The sequence below is a fragment of the Ostrea edulis genome, chromosome 6, assembly GCF_947568905.1.
Source record: "Ostrea edulis chromosome 6, xbOstEdul1.1, whole genome shotgun sequence".
Lineage (NCBI taxonomy): Eukaryota > Metazoa > Mollusca > Bivalvia > Ostreida > Ostreidae > Ostrea > Ostrea edulis.
Window position 1 is genome coordinate 64,036,451 of NC_079169.1, and position 10,771 is coordinate 64,047,221.

The following is a 10,771-nucleotide window of genomic DNA, read 5'->3' on the forward strand; positions in this document are numbered from 1 at the left end:
TTGTTCTTTGTAAAATCAGAGTGACCTGCTCTTGCACATCAAAGAATTGCAAAATTCGTAAAATATGACTACTCTCTCACAGAAATTGATTGCTGTGAATCAGTCTATTATCAGCATATTAGCTATGGATCAGTCTATTAGTAGCTGTGGATCAGTCTATTATCAGTCCATTAGTAGCTGTGGATCAGTCTATTATCAGTCCATTAGTAGCTGTGGATCAGTCTATTATCAGCCCATTAACAGCTGTGGATCAGTCTATTATCAGCCCATTAGTAGCTGTGGATCAGTCTATTATCAGCTCATTAGTAGCTGTGGATCAGTCTATTATCAGTCCATTAGTAGCTGTGGATCAGTCTATTATCAGTCCATTAGTAGCTGTGGATCAGTCTATTATCAGCCCATTAACAGCTGTGGATCAGTCTATTATCAGCCCATTAGTAGCTGTGGATCAGTCTATTATCAGCTCATTAGTAGCTGTGGATCAGTCTATTATCAGTCCATTAGTAGCTGTGGATCAGTCTATTATCAGGCCATTAATAGCTGTGGATCAGTCTATTATCAGCCCATTAGTAGCTGTGGATCAGTCTATTATCAGTCCATTAGTAGCTGTGGATCAGTCTATTATCAGCCCATTAATAGCTGTGGATCAGTCTATTATCAGCCCATTAGTAGCTGTGGATCAGTCTATTATCAGCTCATAGCTGTGGATCAGTCTATTATCAGCCCAGTAATAGCGAGCTAGCACGAAGCACTGGCTCGTACTGCAAGCTCTAATGACTAGAGCGCAGGAAAAAATATGAGCTAAATCTAAACCTCTAACAAGGAAAATTTTTTGACACCAATCCCAGAAGTCCCTTGTCAAAAATGGATGAGATCTCGCAAAGTCACACCTTGGAATATGATTTTGAACTTACGTGGATTATCATCCTAATCTTGATGCCTCCTAGCTCCAAAGTTCAGTGCATCATTAGGCGAAATGTTTAACGAAGTGCAATGTTTATGAAAGGCAGGCTAAGATGATGTGTGACGTCATGTCTACGTTTTGACGTACGTCATAATAAGACTGACAGTGGCGGATCTAAATACGAACTTGTTATTTCCATTTGTAAAGTCATGCTACCGCGACAATATTGAATATACGTAAACATTAGGCATACATAATATGGCATCTAATACAAATTGTGTATAATCGACTGCAAACCACAAATCTGATTAAAATACTAAATTCTCAATAGGAATTTATTATTCTATGTGTGAGGGAGCACAGGTACTGAATTAATGCTATTTTAAAAAAAATTACCAAAAAATTGATGGAATTCGGTCGGGATGAAAACATTTTTTAAAACTCATTGGTTTTTTGAATTTATTTATTCATATGCCTCCCCCCCTCCTTCATGATAACCAACCATGCCACTTGCTATACTGAAAAATCATTAATAATTCTAGTTTTGTGAATTAATCTTAATTAATGTATCCTCACAACAACAGTGGAGAGGGGCTTAAATCAATGATGTTGCAATTTTATTCAGTCAACTGCTGAGAGCATACAGTTCAGAACAAGTCGTGCATCAAAGGTTAAGCAAGTCACAGTGAAGGCAGCAGAAATAAAATGTATATGTAGCATACAAATATTCCAATCACATTCATGTATACACGTTTTAACGATTTTTAATATAAAACCCTGGGAGAAAATTCATGTCATGAGTATTTGGCAAATATTATTGTTTAAATTGAACCTGATCAAAGCATGAACATTACAAAATTTGTACATACATGAAGCTGTGTTTGCTCAAACGGTAGCACCGTCAACATATTAGCTGATTTACAGTGTCTGGTGATGTAAAACACTCATTAAAAAAGAAAACAGCTCCAAAATCTTGAATTGAAATATTCTCAGCCTTGAGTTCACTTTGTGAGTCTGTTAGTACTTTGAAAGTCAGTCTATGGAAGATCAGGAGGTTCTTCATCAGAATCAAATTCCACATCTTCATCCTTTATCCACTCCCCTTTCCAATTCTTCTTCCATCCCCCACTAAAAATCCCAGAAAAAAATCTTCAGCAAATACATTAAACATGATTATGCATCTTCAAAATAAGATAGTGGTGTTAACAATAACAAAATATATTGTTACATTTATAAACATGTACATAATTGCTATGCTATGTATTCATAAGATTAGGAATTGTATTCATTTCAATAGTGACTGACTTGTGCTATGAATTTTATACACATACAATGTACACACAATACTGTAGAATCATTTAAATTCGTGGGGGCCAATTTTCGTGGATTACTGAATTTTTACCGGTTCGTGGGGACATAATTTCGTGGATTTATATATTTGTAAGAAAGATAGCGCTAAAATGTAATTATGATTCTTTATTCGTTGAGGATGTAAATTCGTGGGTGAGGGGTACCCACGAATTCCACGAAAATTGAGCCAACACGAATTCTAATGATTCCACAGTACGTACCCCCTATAGAACAGGTATTGGTCTGCTAACTTCTGCTTTTCTCCAAGTCGCTTTTCATCATCTTCACTTCTGTGTGTCTTATCGTTTTTGGTTTTCAACAGAGATCCAAACCTTTTCTTATCACTAGTTTGTTTGGAATGACACGAATCTGCAATATTTAGTTCTGCATGCGATGTACATGCTGCTGCACTTTGATCATTTCCTCTGGACTGTTTAACACTATTCACTGCTCCTGTTTCATGTCCAGGATTATCAGTTGCTTTTCTTTTGTATGGAATAGGAGTAAAACTGCTTGATTTTGGTCCAGAGAAAATATTTTTCAGTTGCTTGTTATGTCGAAATGGCCCTTTCTGGCCCAAGACATGCTCCTTGAAGTTTTTGTTGCTACTGAATTGACAGTCAGCACTACCTGAATTAACATCTTCTACATCTTTCATATCCTTTATTTGCAAGTCCTTTTTCAGAATCCCCGATGCTGTTGGAGATGGTTTAGATAAATGACCGACTCCTGGAAGACAGGAAATATCGGTAGCTGTTGGTACTGCACTGTGACTGGGTGTACTTTCATTGCATGATTCATCTAGGTTTACCCGGGTCTTTTGGAACTGGAATTTTTTCTTCACTCTTGGGTCATACTTGTGTCCACACCCCAAGCCTCTGTGGGATGTTATGACCTACCATTCATTAAAAATACAATGTAATTTCTTTCACAACAGAATATAGGAATACTCCTTGCATTTAATACAATTATTTATAAACGTGTAGTAGTTAGGGCTATATGGACCGTGGATATCGGCCTGGATTACTCAGTGGTTAGAAAACCTGACAAGTAATGTAGGGGTCCTAGGTATGATTTCTGGTCTAGCCATATCGAAAATTTTCTCCTTTCCTATATTACATTTGGTGCCATTGACCACTCCTAGAGTTAAGGTGAAAGGGTAAAAAAGAATCTGGGTTATGCGTCTTTGAGGGCGAAGACAATTTAAGGAGGGAGGAAAAAGTAGTAGTTATGGCTATATTGAATGTAGATATTGGCCTGGATAGCTCAGTGGTTAGAGCACCTGACTTGTAATGCAGGAGTACCGGGTTCGATTCCTGGTCCAGCAATAAATTTTCTCCATTCATATATTACACACATAACAGCATTATAAATCCTTTATTATTCTGTGTGGATCAGTATGATGTGTAATATTACAATGTTTTATCTTTATACCTGTTTTATGTCTGTTGTTCCATCTTTTAATATAAATCCTTTATTATTCTGTGTGGATCAGTGTGATGTGTAATATTACAATGTCTTATCTTTATACCTGCTTTATGTCTGTTGTTCCATCTTTTATGTATTGTTCATGTTTTCTCTGCTGTACTAGGCTTTCCAGCTCAGCTTTCTTTTCTTCAAACTGCACCATGTCTGAAACAGATAAATCAGAAAAGCATTAAAATATATATTTTCCTTTCTATTTTAGATATAGTGCAGTATTTCAGTCTCCTTTAGGTAAAATGATATGTTGAAGTTTCAGCTCCTTTTACAGAGGTGTTTACCCATAATTAAGAGTATCAGTATTATATGATGTTTTGTCAGTATTTTTCAGTAGTATGCGATGTGAGCACCGCATAGCGGTGAGAACCTGCTAGGGGGGTCTGGGGGCATCCCCCCCCCCCCAGAAATTTTTTGAAAAATTAGATGCAAAATCCTGCTTTCTGACAGTTTTTAAGAATCAGGAAACATAATTTTCAAAGCTTTGTTGAAGGTATCAGCAGTAGTTAATGGCAAGTTCATCTCAGCAATTATTTCACACATCATAACCTCAGCCCGTGTAACTGACCGTTTATGTTCTTTTTCCACTGACTTTTGAGAGACAAAAGATGACATAGACATATTAGAGTTTTTCATAGTGTTCAATTCCTTATGAGTTTTAGATTCAAAATGTCTTTTGCAATCGTTCTTTCCTCCATGGCTGCATGAAAAATCACAAGAACACACGTTGCAGCGCACCATGCACATGTCACGTTTGGAAGACGTCAAACATGGCCACAGTTTTGAATAAGACTCCTTATATTTCTGATCACTTGTCTGTCGTCGTTTTTGTTTCTTTGGAGAGTGTTCATCATCAGAAGAGTCCAGCGGACTCCCCCGTTTCGACATTTCATTCCTTCTGCACGTTTCCCGCAAAAACCTTCGATACCTACTTTGAAAGCAAGTAACAGGAACGATCAATTTAGATGTATTCCGATAGACACTTAAGTCGCTATCTCTACTGCGTTTTAAATGTGCACATTTAATAATGCTCTTTCAAGCATTCCACTGAAAAAAAAAAATAATTTCGGAAACGGATCGGAAACCGTATTTCCGTGAAAAAATCCGTAGTCCGTATTTTACATTTAAAATCCGTATAAAATACGGAAAATCCGTAGTGGTAAACACCTCTGCTTTTAAAGTTGTGAATTCTCCAATATGTATTACCAAACTTTGAGGCACTTCTTGAAAGTTGTGGAAAATCACTAGACATTTTGAAAAGATAATGCATTCCAAAGTACATATATTTTTTATTGTACAAAATGTACATCTACATACAAAACTTACATGCCTGGTGCTTCTTTCCTTTGCGATGTTGTGTCAACATGATAACAGTATCAAACACTGGTCTGTACGTGCACACAAGGCATGCATATCTGCAGTGGAAAAGGAGAATTGCACGCTAATCCATACATAGTCAGAGTTCTAGTATCCCTAGTTACTGTGACACTGATCAATGGGTTAACTCGTGTCCTAGTATCCCTAGTTACTGTGACACTGATCAATGGGTTAACTCGTGTCCTAGTATCCCTAGTTACTGTGACACTGATCAATGGGTTAACTCGTGTCCTAGTATCCCTAGTTACTGTGACACTGATCAATGGGTTAACTCGTATTCTAGTTACTGTAACACTGATCGATGGGTTAACTCGTATCCAAGTACAGTAAAACTCTGATATAGCGAATTTCTACGGACACTCTATAAAAATTCGCTATAAGCGTAATTTGCTATACGTTTATAGCGAATTCATAATTTAAATATAACGAATTCATTATAAAACTGATTTGTTCTACATGTATATCAGTTGTATAAGAAAGCAGCAATCAATATATTTGCTTTTGTATAGTCTTAAGAGAAATTAAGCCTGTATATTTTTGAGAAATATTTTATACAAAAAATTTACACACTAATTTATACATGTTAATTCATCTTGATGAATTATTAGGTCACGCAAGAACATGTTGAAAGAAAAATGTCAACAAAATTACGTGTAATACATGCAAACAGTCTATTGTAGTTGTCATTTACTTGTTGCTTTACACATATAAAGGAATGTACGATGAAATAAATGCAATTAAACTTCAAATTTAATTAACGAGAATACTAAACAATATCGTCACTTATGTGTATTTATTGTTTTGCGTTAACAACCTCTTTTGAAAAAATACAAACAGAAATTTTGTAATAAGGCCAATTCAACTTAATTGATAGATTAACATCCCCGCCCGCCCCTCAAAAATTGGCACGCCCCGAATTTTTTTATTTTGCAAAACTTGCAATTTCCGGAATATTTTCATATCTGACTCCAGTATTTACACTTCTTGTTTACATTTCCGGTATAGCAACATGAAAAGCCATGTGACGAAAATAGATCTATATGGTTTTCTTAATTTCTCGCGTTCTTACAGACGTAAATCTTGAAGAAGTTAGGGATATTTATGTTATATCCTTAAAGCTGTATGGTCCGAATTACAATATTTTTTTTCCATCTCGTAAAAACGCTATTAAATCATCGCACGTATGCAGTTATGAGACTGTACGACATATCATAAATTATTTCACCTGTTTTAACTCAAATAATTTGATTTAAATCGATGTTTACATATAACCGCGTCACTGCCATTTCAAGTGACAGTCACGTGACCAGTTCAAACTTTCAGATCATCGGTGGTCTTATTTGTGTAAAGCTGTGTATTTTGTTATAACAGTACCGTGCCATAAGTTTAATAGAAATAAAAACATCAAATACCTCTTAGTAATTCGTTGTTTTACGCTCTTTCAGCCTTAAAACTAGACAGTTGCGTATGAGTTAATACATCATGTTGGGATTCCCCTGACGTGCGTGGGTCTATTTATAGACGTCTATTATGGGATGATTTATATATGTAGCCACCATATTTACTTTTTAAATAATATTCGTACTGTTTTCTTTTACATGCAGATGTTTTCAAGCATGTAATTAAGGAAAAGTTAATAACTTTATAAAGTAATTAATTTGCTTTAAAGTAATTATGTACAAAAATAATACATGAACATCGGGTCATACAGCTTTAAATTAAAGCCTAACCTGGAATTAGTCTATGAAAATAGCATAGATTGATATCCATCTGCCATTAAATGCGGATCTGTTGAAATAAAAACTCGTTTGTATTTAATATTTTTCTCAGAAAATAAAAATAAAATCCTCCCACCCGCCCCCTACTTTTTGCTGACCCTGGATGATAATCTACTAATTAAGTTGAATTGGCCTAAGTGTGGATCCTTTATGGCAATGGAAAGGAATTGTTAAAAATCACAAGGAGTTTAAAATGAAGGAAAAAAAAACAAATAAAAAAACAAATTCTTTATAAAACGTGATTTATCCGTTCAATTTTAATTCAAGGGGAATAGGAATTTACTTTGTTATATCCGTAAATTCGCTATATCTGTGTTCGTTATAGACACAGATTTTTATATAGAATATATAAAGAATTTGCTGGGGAAATCGATTTCACTTCGCTATATCCGTGTTCGCTATATTCGAGTTTTACTGTATCCCTAGTTACTGTGAAACTGATCAATGGGTTAACTCGTATCCTAGTATCCCTAATTACTGTGAAACTGATCAATGGGTTAACTCGTATCCTAGTATCCCTAGTTACTGTGAAACTGATCAATGGGTTAACTCGTATCCTAGTATCCCTAGTTTAAGTCATCCTCACCATCTGGTCTCAAAATTAAACCACATTCAAGAAGTACTCCATCTGTAATTTTCAACCCCCAGATTCTGGCTGAACTAAGGTTTACCTCTACCAGAAAACTCAGTCCACTCATACTTTTGTCTTTATGGATGCACCTAACACACACACAAACAGAGAGAGAGAGAGAGAGAGAGAGAGAGAGGATGGAGGGAGAGAGAGGAGTATTATATTCCAGTGTGTTAGGTTGCATTGTATTTTTACTTGTGCAAAACAACTGCAAGTCTATGGTTTATCCAATTGCTAATACACACCACACTGTGTAACTTTCAATCTAGCAGACTTCTAATGTTTATCATAATACCTTCCATTGCTGGTAAGTAGAGCTTCATCCTCAGGAATGTCTTCCGCAAATAACTCCTTAATTCGTCTTCTCTGCCAAAGAGACAATTATCAATGATAGATAGATTTATAGGGGAGAGATTCATACATTTAACCCCCCCCCCCCCCCCCCCCCCATATACACAAAGAGAAGAAAGAAGGACGAGAGTGGAAAATGAAGAATACAATGCATCATGAAATTCTCAATGAAATATAATCAAATGTTCCATGTTAAACATAATTTTGAGGGCTTTGAAAATCCTATTTGCCCAGAGATTCCATGGGCTCAATTCGGCCTGTAGGCCACCCTCAAACCTTACTCCAGCATGCTAGAGGTTCATGGTGAGGTACTTTTTACTTTAAGCGGTGCAAATTAGCTGAATTTATCATAAATAATTTGTCATTCACAAATTATCAAGACCAAGTTGTGTCATGGTGCAGTACTTTTTCCTTTGATCTTAGTCATTCTTTAAGCCTTTGGCAGAAATCCAGCGTACAATAACTTCTCAGGGGGCGGAGCTTAGCTGTGCGACTCGACTGCCACACCCCTCTGTACAATAAATCCCATACAAAAAAAAGAAAGTACTCTAAATATTACATATTTCATGCTCTCTGTGAAATAAGAAGGTCCTCACTTGAAAACTGCGGAAGGAAAAACATACAAATCATGTACTCTCAGACTATGTAATAATTCCTCAAAACTGACTAAGCTCAACAACCTGCAATTTTCTCAAATATCGAAGGAAATCAAAATTCTTGCAACATGATCTAGAGTGATCCACAAAGAAGCTGCATAGCAAGTTTCAGCTTGATATGTAACAGAGAAATGAAATTAGAAACAGAAAACCCCGAACGGATGTACAGACATCCCTGTACTATAATACATTCCATCTAAAGACGGGCGTATAAAAATATTAATATGTATGCTCGAAATATTGTAATAGAATTATTTGTGCTTGAATATGCCTTGTCAGCTATTGTTATTGATTAATATGTATGTATTCTATTGATTGGCAGTTTTACTCTTCATTGTAACAGTTGCAATTATCTCATGTTTGTCTATTTTAGACTCTGAATTAGAAAAAACAGGTTGGGAACTCTTCCCCTATAGCCAGACTTTCTCGCTAAAATGCGATTATCACTCTTTAGTGAGAAAGAAAACATTACCATAAACAGGTGTTTTGACTAAAAATACAGACGACTCTCAATAACTCGAAGTTCAAGGGACCATGATAAAACTTCAAGAAATCAAGAGTTCGAAATTCAGAAATTAAAGCTCCGCCAGTATGGTTCAGATTTTACAGTAACCGGCAATGTTTACCAACAAGATCATATGATATTGTTTTGACATGTTTTCCTTCATATTCATCAGGTAGTTAATGTGATATCAAAATAAAAAAAACCTTATTTTGCATTGATAAAAACATTTCAAAGTTTATGTATTTATTTGTTCTTTAATCATGCTTAGATAGGCATACAAATCCAAGTTCCGATGAAGCTTTACTATCGCAAACTAAACAGAGCACAATGTTATGTCGCTTTACCCAAAGCAAAAATTCTAACGAATGAGTAAAATGATGTTTTAGAGTAATTTTACCCAAAGAACAAACTGGAGAAATTTAACAATCTGTAGATCTTTAAATTATGTATAATAAAACTTACTCTCTCGTTGTCTCGTCAAAACAAATTATAGATTTTATTCATAGTCGGATTATATATAATCTTAATCAACACGACACAAGGTGTAAACTGACCAATTAGCCAATTATATACTCAAGTGTATCACCTCCACAAAGAAGCACGGGCGATGTTTTAACTATGTACACACCTAATTACCCCTCCAGCATTCCACAAAATCCAGGTAAGGTCAAAGCAAAAATTATTAAACACTTGTAACGGTGGGTATACGCTACCACCACTTCGAGAGTGAAAAACAATGAAATTTTTTTTACGGGACCCAACTTCACTTCGAGAGATTGAACGATCGAGAGATCGATAGTAAATTTGTTTTGTTATATAGAGAAAAAAATCGGGACCATGATTTCACTTCGAGAGACCGAGAACTTCGAGCCATTGAGAGTCACCTGTAATGGCAAATACTGTACAATGCTGCATAAGTGCGACACCCACTCAACATGATACAAATTGTCTCTATAAAATTAACAACACAGTCAAGAAATTTCATATCAACGTTGCTGCGTAAGAGGGAAAGAGGCTGAAATCCAATGCACATCTCGAGTGTTTTTGTTTTGATTTATAGATTTGCAGAAGTATCGGATATTTTAACACTTTTTTTTCTTTTCACGTGAAACACGAAGAGATGTACACCATGGGTATTTTTCTCGGTTGTACAGGATATATTTGCTCTTGCTAAAGAGGGATAATCGCGTTCTCACGAGAATATCTTGCTGTAGGGGAAGTGTTCCAACCTGATAAAGTATTCTGTATACTTCGTTAGCTAGCTATGCTATAACATACATATTTAGCTTACGAAGTTGATGAAACAAATGTCTGTAGCATATACCGCCATATAGGTCTTAATCTAAGTGAAATTCGTTGAGGCTGAATGTTTGGGCTGACACCTCAGTCCAAATATCCAGCCTCGACGAATCTGGCTGAGATTAAATAGATCTACACACTGTAGGCCCTAAATCATCAACTGACAGAAGAGTGCATGTGATGTATAATATTTGTAAAATGTATGACATGTTCGTGAAATAGATGTACAACAAATTTAACATGAATGAAGCATGAGTCTAAAACAAACAATACTCTGTTGTATTCATACTCTCAATACTCCAAGCTGGTTAATATCATCCCCATCTCTTTTAAACGACATTTTCAATGTTGAATAGGACTATTGGATGCTGTGATCCCGATGCCGATGCAAATTTCATTTATAAATACGCTGTCATAAATGATAAAATGATTAACTTTGTT

General features: G+C 35.6%; 1 protein-coding gene across 3 annotated transcripts; it reads right to left on the bottom strand.

Moving 5' to 3' along the window:
• Positions 1–1,499: 1,499 nt before the first annotated feature.
• LOC125645754 (uncharacterized) lies at positions 1,500–10,719 on the bottom strand. 3 transcript variants are annotated; one of them, XM_048871552.2, is made up of 6 exons: positions 10,620–10,719; positions 7,815–7,885; positions 5,060–5,148; positions 3,786–3,886; positions 2,476–3,149; positions 1,500–2,032 (listed from the first exon to the last, which is right to left on the bottom strand). In XM_048871552.2, exons 1-6 carry the CDS (start codon positions 10,668–10,670, stop codon positions 1,942–1,944), a joined length of 1,077 nt encoding a protein of 358 aa, XP_048727509.2. In that variant the 5' UTR covers positions 10,671–10,719; the 3' UTR covers positions 1,500–1,941. The 3 variants fall into 3 exon arrangements, with proteins under 3 accessions (XP_048727509.2, XP_048727512.1, XP_048727510.2); XM_048871555.2 differs by lacking the exon at positions 5,060–5,148 and having other exon boundaries at positions 10,620–10,706; XM_048871553.2 differs by lacking the exon at positions 5,060–5,148 and having other exon boundaries at positions 10,604–10,679.
• Between the last annotated feature and the right edge of the window lie 52 nt (positions 10,720–10,771).

Coding starts and splice junctions, on each gene's coding strand:
- LOC125645754 (XM_048871552.2), bottom strand. CDS start 10,670: ATGTCGTTTAAAAGAGATGGGGATGATATTAACCAGCTTGGAGTATTG. Junction 3,150..3,785: donor GAACAACAGACATAAAGCAG/GTATAAAGATAA, acceptor AATGAATGGTAG/GTCATAACATCCCACAGAGG. Junction 2,033..2,475: donor CAATACCTGTTCTATAGGGG/GTACGTACTGTG, acceptor TGGGATTTTTAG/TGGGGGATGGAAGAAGAATT.